Source organism: Bombus flavifrons, chromosome 1 (genome assembly GCF_040668555.2).
Source record: "Bombus flavifrons isolate JBK064 chromosome 1, iyBomFlav1_principal, whole genome shotgun sequence".
NCBI classification, from domain to species: domain Eukaryota; kingdom Metazoa; phylum Arthropoda; class Insecta; order Hymenoptera; family Apidae; genus Bombus; species Bombus flavifrons.
The window spans coordinates 16,203,959-16,223,360 of record NC_138442.1 but is presented as its reverse complement, the minus strand read 5'-3'; the positions used below and the strand labels follow the sequence as shown (position 1 = coordinate 16,223,360).

At 36.3% G+C, this 19,402-nt stretch overlaps 1 protein-coding gene across 6 annotated transcripts in view; it reads right to left on the bottom strand.

Moving 5' to 3' along the window:
- wge (BAH domain and coiled-coil containing protein winged eye) overlaps window positions 1–19,402 on the bottom strand; it is a 346,446-nt gene that overhangs the window by 32,984 nt on the left and 294,060 nt on the right. For 5 of the 6 annotated variants that reach the window (XM_069112044.1, XM_069112024.1, XM_069112034.1 and 2 more), the window contains 2 exons: window positions 11,619–11,783; window positions 1,425–1,721 (listed from right to left, as the gene is read on the bottom strand). In XM_069112044.1, coding sequence (XP_068968145.1) covers window positions 1,425–1,721; window positions 11,619–11,783 — 462 coding nt within the window. Of the gene's footprint in view, window positions 1–1,424; window positions 1,722–11,618; window positions 11,784–14,492; window positions 14,804–19,402 lie in introns of those variants that run through there. The other variant, XM_069112060.1, reaches the window with a different exon arrangement.

Sequence of the window (19,402 nt, the reverse complement as noted above, 5' to 3'; positions counted from 1 at the left end):
ATAGAAAATAAGAAAATATGCATACCACTTTTAACTACTAGCCATTACATACTACGATGTCACACTAACAATTCAAAATATATTTCATATTAAGAACAAAAAGTGATAAAAACGACGAAAAGAAATTTAGCGTAGCTGTTTAAATTTTCTCCCTGAATCGCTACGTTATAATCCGTACAGTGAGACAAGTCAGACAAGAAAAACAAACAAACCGCGCGCTAACGCGATTAGGATAAAATAGACCGCGGTATGAAGAGATATTGGTTCACTTCAAAAGCGAATTTAGCAGTCTCGTTGCTATAGCCTTCTATGACTCATCCCGTTTACGATTCATACGACGAATTACTATTTTTCAGAAACGTTGTTCGCAAACCTAACTTGTACAGTCAGCATAAAATTATACAATTACAATCATTTTAACACAGCCACAGCGCGCTTAACCGCGCGTGCCACAGCGAGCTATACGCTATTTCCACCGAGCATTTTTCCAAGTATCTAGGATTAATGTTCACTATTTAAGAAACAAAGAAATCTAAAAATTAATTAAGTGGTCAATTATATTTTGCGGTGATACTTTTGTTTAACGATTTTACATCTTGTTTATGCAAGACATCAAATTGAAAGTATATACTAAAAGTATAAAAAATATGGGTAAAATTAAAAACATTAAAGATGAATAACACGACTTGAACGTGAAATTAGAAATTTATAATGCATTTTAATATTTTTTTACAATGTGGTATCGCTCGATTATAATTTTATCTAGTCATAACTGATAGTGTAACTTTCTAATTAATTCTAACATCACTAAATTGGTGTATTCTCTTATATACTGTACTTTATAAAAGCAAAGAAAATGACACAATTAATTGGGAACAATTCCAGGTAAACAATAACTAATAGTAACAACAAAAAAAGAAAACACGTTCCAAAGGTCAAACAGAGAGATCTCCCCGTTCGATCACGTAGCGATGTACTTTACAGAGGGGAGATCTCCCTATTAAGTTAGCTAAGTGTTAAAGGTCCTGTCGAGAAAGTGGTCAAGTATCTGAAAGTTGGTAAACACGCTGCTGATTCACCCACTCCCGTTTCTTACTTTTTTCTGACTCCTCGTTGATTAGAGATCTATAGATAGGGATCGATATATTTATCTCTAGATAGATTATTTACTTCCAGAAACGTCATATACTGGCAGATAACGCGAAAAAATATATTTACCCACAAAAAGATAATTTTCCGATAAGGACAGAAAGGAAGAAAGCGTCGTGTATCCTCTTTAACCTTTCGAAAGAATCATACATTTCTATGTGTTTCACAGAAACATGCACTACCCCATCCACTAACAATTAAAAGACGATCCGAGAAACATATTTATCTTCGAACGGGAAAAATTGGTAAAAAGAGAGAAGGGGATTTGGCCTCACCTGCAGCTGCAGCTGCAGCAGCCGCGGCCGCCGCGGGGTACTGCCATAAGGTTGGCGGCCATGCGGCTGTGGCGGCGGCCGTGGCGGCGGTTGCCGCGCTCGCTGCCGCGCCGATGCTGCCCAACGTGGAATTTAGGCTGGAATTCAGGCTGGAATTCAGGCTCGATCCAAGAGCGGCGTTCAACGAGGGTGCCAGGGCTCCCGAGGGAATGGCAAGGTGGGCCGGTCTGTCCTCCCCTCCAGGTCCTCCGCAATGCACCAGGGTCGCGCCGCCTACCGCCATGGCCGTGCTCGAACCTAACAACAGGCCCAGTCAGATGTATTTCTCTTACGACAACGCGATTAGGTTCGCCGTACATCTATCACTAATCTGTTATTGCACGGCTGTCGTTGTATTACATGTCATGTTCGATGCTTATCACGCGATGCATCGGTAAAACGAATCGCGAATAGGATCGAAATATTTCGGATAATTTGGTTGTTCCTTGCTTCGATTTCTTTTTGAAAAAATCGAGCGATAAAAATATTAGTGCGAGTGTGTAGAGATGCGTCTAATGCTGGCGTCGAATTATTCAAATGAAACGCGCGAAATCTACAAATTTGGTTGCTCGTGTTTCAATTTCCGGGGTTGGTTGAAGTTTGGGCTGGAGTTTGGAAAGATCGAGCGATAAGAATATTAATGTGAGTGGTTAGAAATCTGTCTAATGCTCGTGTCGGATTTATTCGAATGAAACGTGTGAAATCCAAAAATTTGTTTGCTCGTGCTTTGATTTGTAGAAGCGACTGAAGTTTGGCAAGATCGAGTGATAAAGTGATTAATTGAAATGGTTGAACGTTTGTTGCGTAAAGTATTGGAGCAGGTCCTAATTTTGTAGTTGATATTTAGCTACGGCGATTCTGATTTCACTATTTAAAGTAGGACGCGTATCAGATCGGTCTGTGAATTCGTGCGTATTTCTGTGTACAATAAAACGAGAGAAAGCTAAAAAGTTAGAATTTATTTCAATTAAAAATGTATTTACTACGAAATATATTGTATGATTCATCTGCGTAAAAGGATTCTTACGAGACCGATTCTTTTTAACAATCACGAGAAAATGCTCGCGAATTTACGGTTCGAACACTTTTATACAGTAGTTTACTAATTAATAATATTAATGTATTAACAAATGACAAATTGTTGGTTATCACTAAGTATTTGGTACTTTTCATTGCACAAACGTTTTTAACAATATTAGAATTTTACTTGCAATTTGTTCACTTATAAATTTTCCCTTGCTTGTGTCCAAACTTGTTATTGTTACGAAGTAGACTTATTAGCATTGATAATTTGTAATTTGTAACTTGCAAAATTTCATTAATGATATTAGTTTTATCATGCTAGAAATTCCTGACCTAGATAAAGTCTGATTTTAGAATAAAACCATCAAAGTTCGATCTAAAACACGTCGGAAGAAGAAAAAGCACGCAGTAGGTATTGATAATAAAGACGAATAATGACGATTCGTAGATGACAAGAGGCACAGTATGTTTTCCTGGTTGCCAAGCCTATTTTCGTCCGTATATGTTCACGTTGCCATTTTATCTGGCTCGTAACAATGGAATAGTGTTCGCCGAGGGTGCGCAACAATGGAATAGTGCGCTTGGGATACTATTTCAGCATTGTGCGACAGGGAACAAGTGACGGCTACGACGAAGATTCCTGTCTTCCTGTGTCAGATATAACAGTCGTCTTCATTCTCATCTATCTTCGTCGCGGTCTATGATTCATATCCGAACTGGGGTGAGATTACACCCGGACTATTATCTGTGATTCGTGATCGATTCGAGTGATCGTGGCGTATACCTAAATGTACTACTTCCAGATTCCGAGCTATTAATGACCTTGCCAGTTTTTTCTTCATTGTATAAATACGTATATTTATATACAGGGTGGTTGATAACTGGTGGTACAAGCGGAAAGGGGGTAATTCTATGCGAAAAAAAGTCGAAAATATAGAATAAAAATTTTTCGTTTGAGGCTTTGTTTTAGAGAAAATCGACTTTGAATTTTCGCTCGGTACGCGTACACTTCTCGTTATAACGGATCTCACTGTAGATTTTTAAAAAAATTAAAAAAAAAATTTTTTTATTCTATATTTTCGACTTCCTTTTTCGCGTAGAATCACCCCCTTTCCACTTGTACCAACCACCCTGTATATTTTCTATTTATTTATATATTTATATAGGCGGATAACAGTTTACATTAAATTCATTCTGCTTGTGTTTTTAAGCTATTTCGAACATTAATTTCGCTACGTTCTCCTTTTCTTGTTTCCAAGAATATCTACGTACTTTTCTTCTTACTGTATTTTATAACGTGTTGGATTGACAACACGGTGATTAGCACGGTGGTTTTGCTTATATCTTGATCTCGCCTCATACGTCTGTTAAATTTGATAAATCTTGGGAAATTCTCCTTACTTTGTCCCGAACTCAGTATTTCCTCGTGTTCCTTGGGAATTTTGAATCTGTGTGCGTGGTTTGTCTAATTTTGTACGTTTTAGAATCGTGTGTCGCTCTGTACGTGATAGGTCGCACAGTTCACACGGAGAAGCTTCCCTTTGTAATAGAAATTCGTGCGTTAGTCTTGTGTATCCAATTAATAGTCTAAATAATTTAACTTGATCTCTTTTATTAGTATAGTATTAAATATTAATTATTAGTTTATTATTGGGGGGGAGAACATAGGAACATTGCTGTTATTTTGTGTTATCTTGCGAAGCTATTTCATTATTGTCATAATTTTCAGCCTCTCAAACGAACTTACTAGAAAAAAAAGCTAAGAAGGTTCTTTCTACCTATAAAATTCCACTTGCATCCGGATCATTTCCATCCGACATTTTCTCTTCGACCAGGAATATTTCTACCCCAAAAGGACGGATAATACCTCGACGCACGCCGTCGCTATCCTACTGCAAAGTTATTCATGTCCAGAAAAATTCCGCCTGCTTCTCGTTCTGCGACGAACGATCCGTAACGCGGTTCGGTCGCGCGAAAAAGTATCGATATTCCACGCACCGATTGAACACCCTTCGACGAGGAGTTGCAACCATCGTCAGAGAAATCCACGAATAATTACAACAAAACCGATGAAGACGCGAGACAAATAAAAGTTCGCGCGATACGATTGCAAATGTTTTTGCTTTTTTCGTTTCTTTCAAGAGACGATTCGTATTTGTCACGCGCTTGCTTTTTACGTTGAACCATTTGCTGTGACGAAATTTCTCAAAAATCAGTTTCTACAATTTCATAATCTGGAAGGAGAACACGAAACAATTTAATTACATCATCCACGAGTGCTTTTATTACGCTTGCTTGCGCTATTAACTTTGTACCTACACACACATTTTCGAAAAAATAGTAGGAGAATCGGCAATCTCGTGTCTCCGAGACTGCTGCGCCGATGACCTCCAAGTGATAACGAACATCTGTTACCAAGACACGAAACTACTCTTATACTGTTTTCGTATCTAGAATCATCTCTTCCAGATCGTTGTAACGCGTTCAGAATGGCCGCAGATGATTTCAACGTATCGGAAACTTACAAGTTCTTTTTTATATAACGAAGTAATTCTCTTTATAGGATCGATATCGTATCAGCCTTAGATAACCAGAAATTTGTTTGATAATAAACAAAGGATTAAATATTAATTATACGTTTTTGGTTTTACACAATGAATAGGAATTAATGATAGTTAGAAATTGCTATGTTATGTTACGGCTATAAGTGTAATGAAAAGAAAAAAATTGATATACATTTAAATGCATATTAAAGTACATATCATTGTCAGAAGCAAATTCCTGTCGAAACCTTCAAAATAAAATAAATATTGAATATAAATAGGTATTAAATTTTAAGCACCGGCTAAAATATTCAAAATAATTCGAACAAAAGTCGAAGCTTCAAAATTCCCAGGCTTCGTTCACTTTATCGCCACGACATTCTTTGCTTGTTGACTTTAAAAAAAAGAGTATTATTAAGAAATTAAAAATTCCTCGCTTCGTAGCTAATCATACCTGCGATTATACTCAAGAACCCAACACCCTACGCGTGTTACGAATATTAAATTTGCAAGGAAGGACCTCGTTCTATGGACGAGCAATGAATATTTCAACGAAACGTTAATTAATTTATCCCGGCTGGCAACTTTTATCGATATTCCGGTGGTTCCTTTAAGCTTCCAAAGTTTCCTTTTTACAGGTTTATTGCAGTCTTCGCGTCGTTTCGAACGTCAAGTTACCTGAATCACCTTGTACATCGCCTGTTCCACACATATACCACCCCTTTGAATCATGCACCTGCCGTAAGAATGGAAGCTCTTGGCTTGGCCTCGCGATATCAAGAGACAAATGTTTTATGCGTGCTAGTACAGTATAGCGTCGACAATCGCTGTTTGTGTCGAGAAATATGCGTTACGTGGAATTATTTTGGAGAAACTTTCAATTCCTCAAGTATAGCATCGCGTTACATATATCGTAACAGCACGTTTATCACGTACTAATTTAGAACTTTATTTTCGTACAATATCACGTACCTTAATTAGATTTCCTATGTTCAATCTTTGACCATGAATATACAGAAGTCTCTTCTAAAAAATATTAGATTGTTCAATGCATATGAAATATCGTTTCTTCGAGGTTTGAATTTAACACCAACATTTAATTTAAAGTTGTACGTTCATTGTTATTTCTTTCTGTTATCTAACTTTATGAAAATTCTCCTATTATCTGATTGATCGATTCCTTAATTTTTGTTAATATATATAATATATGTAGACATTTAGGTGTTGATGCAAATAAGACAGAAAAACTCGAACTACAATTAATCTGCATTTTGGCAATCAGGTGTGAAATGAAAATTGCAAAAGATTCAGCGAATCTTATCCACACAATCACCAACATATTTTTTCTCGATAATTCCAGACCCTTTAAGGATTGGACGGTTTATAGCTAAATAGGTTTACAGCTAAATAGGTTTACAGCCGACAGGTAAACCCTGTCTTTGCTTCTTTCATAATATCCATCCTCTTTTCTAAAACGATTACACGAATATCTACAAACAAAGTTTCAGTATACATAAAAACTTCCTTAAGAGATTTAACAGATAAAATTTAATTTGTGTGTGCACGTTAACCTGTAGCTTTCCTGAATCGTTGGTTATATTTACAAACTTTTATACTCAGTACACAGCATGCTTTTATGAAACACCACACGTACAAATATATTTCACCAATCAAAGATCATTTCAAAGAAACCCATCTATGTCTACCTTAAACAACAAAAAGCTTCTTAGTAAACAACACTAGCCATGCAAACATTCAGCTATATTCTACAAGAAGATTTTCAGTAATGCCTGGAGGAATCGCAGCAATGTCCAGAAAATTTATATTATAAGTAGAAAAATGCCTTTCAGGGAAGACCATAGAGAAAGAATAGATAGAAAATTCAACCACCAAATAAAAATCCTTAGTATCTTGTACAGCGCAACTATTTGCTTGAAAAGCGAAAAGTATACGAAGTATTCGCTATGAAAGGAAAAATGCACGGCCACGAGGAAATTTTGTCGTGGGACGGGTCGATCTGGACGCGTGGAAAGATGATCGGTTTCGTACCCCTCGGACGACGGAAGAGGAATTCCCGAAGAACGTCGACAGCCCTTCACTGTCCCTCGTTAATATTCCGTCCAGATGTTTCAGCTCGCTTTAGGAATGCCGATAGCTGCAGCACCGCATCAAATGAAAACAGCCGTATATGCGATAACGCTTGTTCCTCGTGTGCGTAAGCAACCACGTGGAAATATATCTAATATTCCACAGGTGAGGCCGTGTAACAAAGGGAAACTCTCGTTGTAGCGATGAACTTTGATAACGATGAGAATCATCTCGTGATTAACGCATATTCGTGGTTAACGGGGGTGTAATTTCGACCAATCGCGGGGAGACGCAATCGCGAGGAGAGACGTCAACGGGAGTCGTAAATTCCCGTTACGATTATACTAATCGACACCACGAGTTGATCGATCCCCTGATTTCCGTTAAGATAATAGGGGCGATTAAGTTTATATAACACTGTGATTCACAGAATTATAAAAATATATATTTCCAACACTTAAGCTACACTGTTGAGTAGATATATATCGTCGATAACAACTTGTATCACGAAGATGAGATAGATATGAATAGTAGAGCAAGGTTCGTACAGTCGAATTTCGTATGTTAGTGGACGTAGCACTTGAGGATAATTAATAGACGTGAGATTTTGATGTTAGACTTCGACGTTGTAGTATATAGAAGAAGTAAGTTGACTTGACCCTCCTAGAGTCGTAGGAGAAGTATTCGACTTGACCCTCCTAGAGTCGTAGGAGAAGTAATGAGTAGGAAGCCTCCGACCAACGTGGTTCGTGAGTGACCTTGTGCATGGGAAAACCCAGCCTGTTCTATTAGATATATTTTCGGTTTTTCCTAATGGGTGCGTACCCGCTTTCTCCGTGTTTTTAATTGCGCCTAATAAACCCAAGGACCTCTCTAAAGACCTGATGTGCATCGCAAATATTTTTAGCCTTAAGAAATCTTTCAAGACAATGGATCGCCTAAAGACCCATGTTAACACAATACAAAGAAACAGACAAGTTATGGTGGGTCCTTAGGTTTATTAAGGGTCGAAATGACGTTATGCAGGCCATCGGCTGCCCGGTTGCGAGAGCTGCAGCGCCAATGTTTAAGGCGACGTAACAGGGGGTATTTGATTTCAGTGCTGTTTGAAACAAAAGAAAAAAGAGGGAAGCTGGAAGAAGCTTGAAATTTTTGAAATGTATTTATCGTGAAATTAACCCTTAAACGTATGATTTTTTTTTTTTTTTTTTAATTGAGCAAAACATTTAAAAATAACCGATTCATATGGTGCAAGACGATAGAAAAATAATAATAAGACGATAGAAAAAACTCGTCTGATTTTTATTTGAATATAGAAACCTACAACATCTAAAGTTCTTATGTTTCATTGTTATTAATCGATCTTTAAATAGCCTGAAAAAAATTTCCATTCATTGGTTACCGCATTATCAAGACGGACATACAAATACCAGGATCGGAATTTAGATTACGACAACCATCGGGCTCGCTGCGAGTGAAATTCATTCGCTCGGACATTCCCCCTAAGTCGAAACGTAAAAAATTCGAAAAGTGTATTGCCTGTGATGAACATAGCTACTACGTTCGCTAACGAATAATTCGAATCTATCGCCTGTGTCAAAAGTACCAGTATCTGTGGAAGAAAAAAAAAGCATCCTCAGAAGGAATAGGTGACGCAATGAATGCGCTGTAAGCGCGATACACGGAACAATGTATACAACGAACACACAGTCGGACAGGCATGAAAAGTAATTAGCCTAGAATGAGTTTTTCTCGGCAGGTTTCATACACGCGAATGTAGTCGACCCTGAGCATTATTGCGTATCAAAGGCGGATAAAAGTCACGGAGGAAAACGTTCCTATAGCGATTCTTGATTTTGGTTCTACGCAAGCATTGTACAAGGTATTTTTAAAAATTTCAAGAGCTTCTGAAACTTATTAAAAAGAGTAGAAGATGTTTAACTAACATTGACGCTAAGATCGTCAATCGTTTCGATGAAATACATAAAAATTTGTTTTCACACTTGTAAAACTTGTCTTGCGTGTTTTTCATTTTAATCAATTTTAATTTTAATAAACGATTTTCAAATCCAATAGATTCCAATGCAACATAGTTCATAAAGGATAATACCTATAGGTTATTCACGATATAAACTATTCTAAATTTTTTATCGTAGATCATCGTAGAAAACGCTAATTGAATCAGAAATTTCATATCTTACAACCTTCAAAATTTTCAATTTCCTTCGTTACTAAACGTTTCATCGTCGAAGTCTCTTCGAGTTTAATCGTCTGATGATTTTCCTTCTCGAACGCCACTCGACGACTGAATACCGCCTCTCGAAAGAGAAAGAAAGTAATTTACCTCGTTCTTGTTTACTTTTTTTCTCCCGTTGTTTTTCATTAGACGAATTTTGATCCCACGAAACAGCCGAGTTTTTACGGATATCGTTCGGTCTCTTAGGGTGCAAGCAGCCTCCACGAAAATACTCGTTGCATTGTTCCCTCGAAAACGCTCAACTACCCCGTAGTCCGGCTTTGTGCCTCGCGTGCTCTTTTTCTGCGATTTAATCGCGATATAATTATTTCGTTGAAACGATATTGTGGCACGCGTCTTTAAGAATCAAAGGAGATCACTTCCCACGATTCTACACGCTCTGTTTCTCAACGGCGTCTTTGGAGTCACCCTCTTAGTCCTTGTTGTGTGTTCGATGCTCTCTCTTACCCCCTTTGGTTGAACAATATTTTTTCTTTCGTTTTTCGTTTTGCTGCTATGGATTTTCCGATTTTTGCATTCTTTTATTTTTTATTTTTTACGCTGTTTAATGTTTAAGTGGAGAGTATAGGTACTTAATATTAGAAATAATATTTATATTTCGTGACAGATAATTGATTTATGCGATTGACAGTCTGGTTGATGCAATCTTTTCATCAGCAGTTATCTCGCTTCAAGCGTCTTTCTAACAATATTTTCAGAACTCATTTCGCGAGTTGTAGTATTTCAATCCATTGAGAAATTTTAAACGTTAGCAACGAACACAAATCATTATTTAGTAATACAATCGTTTAGTAAAAATTCCGATCTTTTCCAGATGTGATTATGGATATTCGAGAAAATCTTGAAAAGATCAAATAATAATTAACCCCTTAACCCGTATACGGGCATAGCCCGTAGTACGATGATCGGGCCAAACGTAAATATTACGGGCATAGTCCGTAGTACGATGATCGGGCCAAATATAATATATAATATAATATACAGGGTGGTTGGTAACTGGTGGTACAAGTGGAAAGGGGGCGATTCTAAGCGAAAAAAGAAGTCCAAAATATAGAATAAAAAATTTTTTTTTCTTAATTTTTCCATCGAGACAACGATCTACAGTGAGATCCGTTATAACGAGACGTGATAAAGTGCACGCGTACCGAGCGAAAATTCAAAGTCGATTTTTTCGAAAACAAAGCCTCAAACGAAAAATCTTTATTCTATATTTTCGACTTCTTTTTTCGCGTAGAATCACCCCCTTTCCGCTTGTACCACCAGTTACCAACCACCCTGTGTAATAGCTTGTTTACGTTTTCGGCCTAAAATTCTCGAACGTAAATCGTAGGTTAAGGGGTTAATATTTGATGACGATAACATTAAATTGTCGAGAATATGATACATTTATCAAATTCCGTTTATATTTCGTTTGTAAAGCAAACATTACTTCATTCATATCATACATAATTTATTTTCTTTGATTGTCCAGAAACGTATTTTCCTAATTACTTCGAGCATTATAGTGTATATATCGGAGTGTATACATCTCTTTCATCGATACAATTCATTGTTCTGTAGCCCATAAATTCCATGCCTAGTGACAAATGATTAGCAATTCTCCCATACTGGTAAATTTTAATAATTAATTTAAAGTTTCACGTGTGACAGTCAACGCGAAAATATTCGATAATAAATAATGGATAGCCACATTTTCAAATTGCCAATAACAGATAGTAAAAAATATTTTGTCTGGTTCTTCAGTAATTATTCGTAGGAATTTTTACTACCATAAATCTATTAACGCGATTGCAACTGGTTATTTTACAAAAATCCGTAAGTCAAAAGAAAAGGATTGAACCAATAATTTTTACAAAAAATACAATAAGCGACCACAACCACCGTAAAAAAATATAATAATCTTCAAATACTTTATTTCCAACCATCGTTAAAGATGTCAATACCGTACATAAATAAAAGCCTTTGTAGAAACATCATATTAATTTCTACTTCCTTCTCTGCACAATTTTGATCATCAAAAAATAAAAACTTCGTTTCTCCGACTATACAACTATTTTTAACGAATCGGAACAAATTGGAACTTTCATAACAATCCTCTCCATCCAAAAGTTCCAAATCTTCCAACCTAAATTTCAAATCCTTCGTAAATTGAAGCACGAGCAGGACGAAGATTTACCGCGCGTTTTCCGGAGTCTTGTCGTAAAAGCACAGAGGTGGGAACATAAAGAGATCGTAAAAACTTACCCAGATTGTCGGGCTGGAAGTGATGATAGCTCGCGTGATGCGAAGTATGATGACTCAGGGAAACATTGCGCATCGAAGTGGATGTTTCCTGATGCTGCAGTCTCTGCCTGGCCACCGCGATCCCAACCGGAACACCACCGGTTCCTGCATTCGACACCACGATCCCTGAAAGACAGATACGCGTTCGTATAAATTTCCACTTCCATTTTCGCGCCTTTTCCCTGCGAATACTCCGCCGGCCGGCAATAAGCGCGAAATGAAAAACTGTAACGCGGATACGCGGTGTTCGCAATATGCGAACCTTCGCCTGATAAATCACACGACTGTGAGCTGAAGTTTGAACGACATTGCATGCTGTGCTCGCGATATTTCACGCCGCTACACAAAAGGAGGTGTGTACGTGAATGAATGCTCCGATTTTTTTGTCATTTCTATGGCTTTCTTGTTCTGCGTATAGGTTTGAAGTATGCCTGCTAATTTGTCAAGATTCAGGCCAATTGGAAGGATTAATACGTTTTAATACGTACGCTACCGCTCAAAGGTACGTTACGCACTTGCTTATTTTTTTTTTTTCTGCTCGTAGAATATAATTCGATCACGACATTATAAATGGAGAGTTCTAAGACGATTTATTCCTCGTTAGGGTTATCGTAGAATATTATAACACGATAAAATTTATTTTTTAAATTTAATATACGATAAAGCTATTGTTACCTGTACGTTATATTAGGTTGTCCGAAAAGTGTCTTTCTTATACAGACACGTCTTTTACAACAATGCATCTTTATATAAAAATGAAATCTAATCTGTCAAAAGTTGTGATCTTTCTCTTGATAGAACAAAATGGATCATACATAATTCGATGAAATAATATAAAACGAAAAATATTTTGCATCCATTATTTCCTTATAAACCGAAAGAAACTTTTCGGACGACCTAATACATTTCAAGTTATAAAATTTCTTCCAGATTGATAAAAAATCTATCGTGATTAATCGGAGTAACGATATATAAGACAGGTTAACGCATCAAGGCATCTTACATTCATTTTCAATATTCCATTTGATAACTTTTAAGTGAACTATACAAATATCATATAATATATATTCGTTGATCTCACAATTGCTTTCGACCATTAGTTTGCCACTAATTCATACATTTTAGTAACATTCCTACTATTAAAATATAAATAAATCAAAACGTACACATACTTATAAGCGACAGTGTTCGTCTCAGATCTAATTGTAAGACGACATATATTATATACTATTATGTGGGATACATTAATTTAAAAATCGACCAAGTAACATCTTACAATTGTTTTATTAATTGTATTATCAATCATGATGAACAGGAATAATCACTGAATAAATTTAAAAACTCGTGGCCTATTAAGAAAATTATACGAATTTGAACTTTCAATTATTTCTATCTTTTTAATACGATTCGCCTTAGCTGCAATATATTTCGAATGTAAAGATACTCGATTTGTCGTATAAAAGAAATTCGTTTCTTAATATCTTGGAAGCACACGATAGTCCGAGAGATCTACAAGGAAAAACATGGAATAAAGAAGCAAACCGTACTTCGATTCATCGATTTTTCTTACAGATGCAACGCTATATGCAATATTATCTATTTTATAGACAGACATCAATATAGATTTATTTGAATTGATTTTTACGACAAACTACCTCACAGGTCAACTTCAAACTTCAACACACAGATATTTCTTCGTTATATACACAGAATCAGTAGAGATAAATGAGTATTGGCACGTATGTGCATTGAAAATCTTGAAATATTTTACAAAATCATTCAGATATTGATAATAAATTTTGATAATCCTAATACTTTTATGTGTGAAATTTATGAAAACCAAATTATGCAATTCTATTCATATAAAAAAGAATAGGTGCAATGTTACAATTTGTAATCGCATCAGTGCACGGTATCACGCATTTAATTTTGTTATTCTGAAATTGTTATCTATTTCTCCAGTCGCCTATTTGTCCAGTCGCCTCAAGTACTCTGTATAACTTCATTGGAATCCGCGCGTTTATTCTTTCTTGCCTTACATAATTTCAAATTCATGCACTTAGACATCTTTATACCTCTTCCACCCATACACACACCTAACTATCGGCACCTACCGCTTTTCTTTCCATGAACAATGTCCAATCAATGCAGTTACCTTCCACAACGATCGCACCCAACATCCTCTCCAACTATTATCTTCTATCGTATCTACAATCACTCTTTCTCACACCATGTACAGCAGTATCAACAAAGTAAACACGAAGTATCTTAACCGTTTCCATCAAATATCAAACAACTATGGTAAAGTGGAAAAGCGTTAACTTTCCACTGGTGTTCTAAGGCACCTTACGAAAAGTCTAAATCTTCTATAATGTCAACGTCATTTTAATATTAAAATGTAATTCGTACTTGATAATATTGAAGTAATTATAGCTACATAATTATAAGGTACCAAATGAAAATTACTGATAACGAGACACTTATAACTATGAGTTTTCCAAAATCCATCCGATAGACTCTAATTCTCTTATTTATTCAGTTACCCAGATTTCATTACACGATTAATATTCAATTCTCAAGAAACAGACGTAAACTGTAAATAATATTTGACGAAGTTATGATAATGTAGAACAGAGTTAAGACAACTCGCTGAGAGTATTCGTTAAACAAGCAATTTGCTATGAGATTGCCATAATTTGAACACCTTATTACCTCCATTATAACGCGTCTTAAAAGAACAAAAGTTTCCCACGGTATTGAACTTCTATCGTTACTGGCTTCTGCCCTCTACGCGTCTGCCTAAAATTCATCCTCGTAACTCATCCCCAAACTCACCTATCGCTACCTGCGCCTCCGCTCATATCTGCCGGCCAAACCGCCAACGCGACTTCTCATCTCCTTCGACTTTTCCACGACGTTAAAAGTCCATCGATCACCGCACGATCCAACGTAACAAAGCCAGCTCGACCCAATCAAACCAAACCGAACCCAACGTCACAAAGAAGAAACAACGAAAGTACCCGAACAACGAAAACTAAAAAGAAACAAGAAAAAGATGTTCAAGGAGGGAAACGAAGCGGAGAAAAATGAAAAGAAAGAGACGACCTCTTGACGCGGCACGCCGACGATCGATTCCCGCGGCGGACTGTTGGAATCAGATCTACCGAATGAATTCTCACGGCGGCTCTCCCACCCTCGCGCGCGGCGCTCTTTCACGTTTTACTCGTCGTTATTCCGCTGCGAGATACTCGCTCGTATGACGTAACGCGCGTGGATAAACGTGGGCCGTGGATCGTTCCAATCGTGGGTGTAAGTGTACGTGTGCCAGCGGGTACCAGGGATAGACACATAGGGTCGAGACTCTTTTGAGCCACGCCTTGTGTTTGCGTCGCCATGCGTGCCACGCACCTCCTACTTAACAAGGTCGTTTCTCTCCTTTCCTCTCCTCTCTCTCTTCTTCCTCTTTTTTTCACTCTATCTCCTTCCCTTCTCTTGATCCATCCCCTTCTACCAATGGCTCTTCCTTCTCTTTCTTAGCCCTTTAACGTCAGCCCTTCTTCGTCCTGTCTTCTCCCTTCCTCGTTGGAAGGAGTTCTTCGAGCACTTGCTGCTTTCTTTTTCACCACCCTTCTTCAACTTCTTTTCTTTGGATCTCATGGTTGACTCGTAACTTCCTTTTTGGCACCCTTCTTCTTCCTCTTCTTCTTGTTGCAGGCTTTTATCGTGCTCGTCTCTTCCTCCTCTCAGTCTTGTTAGTTTTGTTTTTGGTGAATCGATTACGACATCTTCTGAGAACATCGGGACGAAGCGGTTTCAGTCTGATCGACTTCGGCTTCCAACGCTACCGAGTGTATACTCGAATGATTTTCGATAGAAAAGGTGATATTCGTTTTGGGAAACCTTAATCTTTTCACGCGTTTCTACCCTGGCTTAGTTAGCATTGGTGGTATTCTATGTTTGTTTCCGCCGGATTTGTCAAGGTTGACGTAGAATTTAATATTCTTAAAGGAAAGTTTGTTACTGGAAATGTCGTTTTTATACTGTGGCTGCGAAAACAGTGAATTTCTAATTGAATTCTATTCAATTTTACGTGTTTTTTATAAATGATCTTACGTGTTGTTTTCTGAGGAGCAAAGGTTTAAATTGATTAAACAAACGCAAAAATTAGATCTTTTCCTTCCATTGTTACATAATGTTTTATAATAGACTATAATGTCCGTAATTCGTAATTTTTCCGCTACTCAAAAATGTACAATGTAAAGCGAAATAATTTCTTCTCTTAAATTACACAGTTTAGTTATAAGATATTTCTCGAGAAATTTCAATGTTTGTTTAAATAATCAAATATGGGCAAAGGAATGTTTGTATTTGTAATGAGATGACGAAGTACTTGTAGTCCTTTAGAATTGTTCCTGTGTTACTTATATCTTGTTATTTACGTTCCGTTGTTTTTCACACAGAAACACATTGTCAAACATCAAACATTTAAAATACCTACATATTCTGTTTACGAGTAAGCAGAGGTTGTTTTAGTCTTCAGTGTTAGTCTCGTAAATTACAATTATTATCAGAGCTATAATTTTTAAATTCGTACACATATAAATTATTTTATACAGATATTAAAAGTTAATCTATAATTACATCGTAATTTTTCCAAAATAAAGCTCAAACATACATTGTTGTGCATAGCGCGATAAGAGCACGATTTACTTGCAACTGCGATAAATGTTTCATATATATCAAAATCCGTATATTCAAGAACATCTCACAAATCCGTTGTCATTTATTTCACGGTGTGGCTGGCTTAGATTTGAATGGGAGTCAATGACTATCATCACCGTTTGTCACGTGAAGCGTGACACAAGACTTTTACGTTAGAATAGTGCTCTTATGTAACACGTAACGTTGAATCGCACAAGCTTGACACAACTTGCGATAGAGTAATGAACGAATAAAACTATGAAACAGGAAGAACAAGTGAAGAAGATTACGTAATGTCAAAAAATATTTATTACATAAGGAAATAAACGAGTAACGTCTAAATTTTTTATAATTTTCGCGATAAAATGTGTAAAAACATTATCCTGGAATTATTAGGTTGATCTATCATCATTAAGGACCAAGTGAGATAACACGTGAAAGTTGCATAGATGCAACGTTGTTACAGAACGTACGTTAAGCACATTACCGTTTTATTAAGTAACAAGAAATCTATCAAAATACTAAACACATTACAAAAGCCTATTACACGTATTAAACAAAAATCATTTCTATAACTTAAGGAGAAAGATAGTTTATCGTAGGGATATAAAATATCTCAATTTCCTCGAATTTCATAAAATCATAGTGATATAACTGAAAAAAGAAATTACAGTTTAACAATGTTTCTCTGAATTTATACAATTTTGCAACATACAAATACAAAGAAGAAATGAAAAGAATTTATTTACTTTAGTTTCCAAATTTTGCTATTATGACACCCAATATGATATTTATTTGAATTAATTAGAATATGAATTTTTTGCTAAATGAATTTTACGTACTTTCTAGCAATACAAGCTGATTTAATATTTATTTTAGCAATGTAATATTCTCCCATGATATTAAGAATGTAATTCTTAAAATGTAGCTTCTATGACCATATGTTCAAATTTTTAATCTTCTCCGTTTTTAATTGCAGGGCCAATTTATGTTGTCTATTACTTTTAATTAAGGCGCTTATTACAAGCTTTGTTACTATATTGTATTAAGTTTCAAAACCTACAAACGAACAAAATTATCCGCCACCAGCATTCAACTCATAAACCAAGAGGCAAATTCAAAAATTTAAAAAGAAGAACGATGGTAACACGTTCGATAAGCAGGCCATCCGTCAGATAACTGCAATCATAAGCCTCTTTCGATCGAAATATTATCAGTCAATAGTAAACATAAAGCTTCATCCAAAAATTCGAAAAGAAAAGCGATGGTATAATACATTCGATAAACTGGAAATCCATAAGAGAGCAACAATCGTAAGCCTCTTTCGATCGAAACACTATCAATCGATAGCAAATACAAACTCTCGCTCGAACACTTTAAAAAACAGGACGACGATACGACGTTCGACACGTAAGAAAACCGTAAAAGATAATAAGAATCGCGAGTGTTTTTCGTTTCGATACAAATTCCTATCTCCGTCAATATACAATCGATCAATATGAAACGCAGCTTCGAGCACAATTGATCAATCTCACACAAAGAAGCAAGTCGCTGCGCTATTGCTACTAAACATTTCCTGTGACTCTTCCTCCCTTCCCCACTTCTCTTTTTTTCTCTCGTGGTGGATTACACGAATAAAACGAACAGCCAGCCACAACGAGGCCCCCTTTTTATACGAGCGATTCGTACTGATTTTCGAGGGGTTTCTCGAGAAGGGTTCCACTCGAACAGCCGACCTCTCATTGGTCGATTGTGGTTAACATTCAACCCCCTCGCGCCGAGCCTCGTTTTCCACCCCTAGGCCACGCGAGAAATTAATCGGCGTGCACAGGACCTGATACTCTCGTCTGGGCGGTGCTTTTTCGCCGTGGTTTTCGCACCGTAAACTCCTTTCGACGGGTCTTCCGCATCGAAGAATCTACCCCTTCGTTGCACTCTCGCGTGTATTATATCGCGACCATTTCAGGCATTTTCAAACTGAGATTTTATTATTAGGTCGGTGAAAATTAATTTGACTTTTGATACGGCTTTTAATGACAATAAATTTTTTTTTAAATATAAAGTATATTAGTATAGTTCTTCCAACCTTTATCAGAGATTGTGTGTCAATTCGAAGTACAATTTGTCCTGTAGATTGCTTCTTTATTCGTGAACGATCTTCCGTTTGACAAGGGCAGATTGGCAAACCAGCAGATTCAAAAAATGTTGGGACTTTGGGGATATGTAGAGGATATATAGCTACGCATTATGCAATTCTTTTTTGCTGAATTGGTTCTTGGAATTCCGATCATTTCTTGATTTTTATAACTCGTTATGACATTGATAAATCTTTTACTAATTCGTAATTCTTATCAGAAGAAGTAATTTCTGTTTGTAAACATTTTTTCAAATTTTTCAAATCTCATTTTCAAATCTGTAAATTGTCAATTTTGTTTACAAATGTATAATCATATTTTTTCATATCAACATTCATAAATATAAATCACCGGTCCTATCAATTAATTAATTGATTTCTCAAGTGTCTTTGATAAAGCAAAATATGTAAAATTATAATAAATTGTAGCAAATAAATACAACAATAGAAAGAAAAAATAGGTCCAAGATTAATTCGCCATTCTAACATTCCCTCATTCCAATAGCTCATATTTAAGATTTTCTTCGTTATAATAATATTTGCTTATGCATATTGTTTCTTTCAAAGTATGGAACAAAGATCCACAAGCGTACACGTATCTTGTATTTAAAATACAATAGGTAATGATCGAAGTATCTATTGAAATCATGAAAATTGGGTTAGATCGTGCGGTTATTCAGAGTGGAAGAAGTGGCCTTGAAGGGTCAATTGATTTTAGAAATGGAATAGTATGATCGAGATATTGAATGGAACAAAGTACCAGAATTATAAAACTTGACATCTATTACACTAACGCACACGATTATACTGTGCAAAACGATCTTTATTTCTAACCCTTTCATCCCCAAATTATTTAATAGGAACAAACATTTGTGTGTAATTTTTCTGGCTACTAATTCTGGCAAATAAA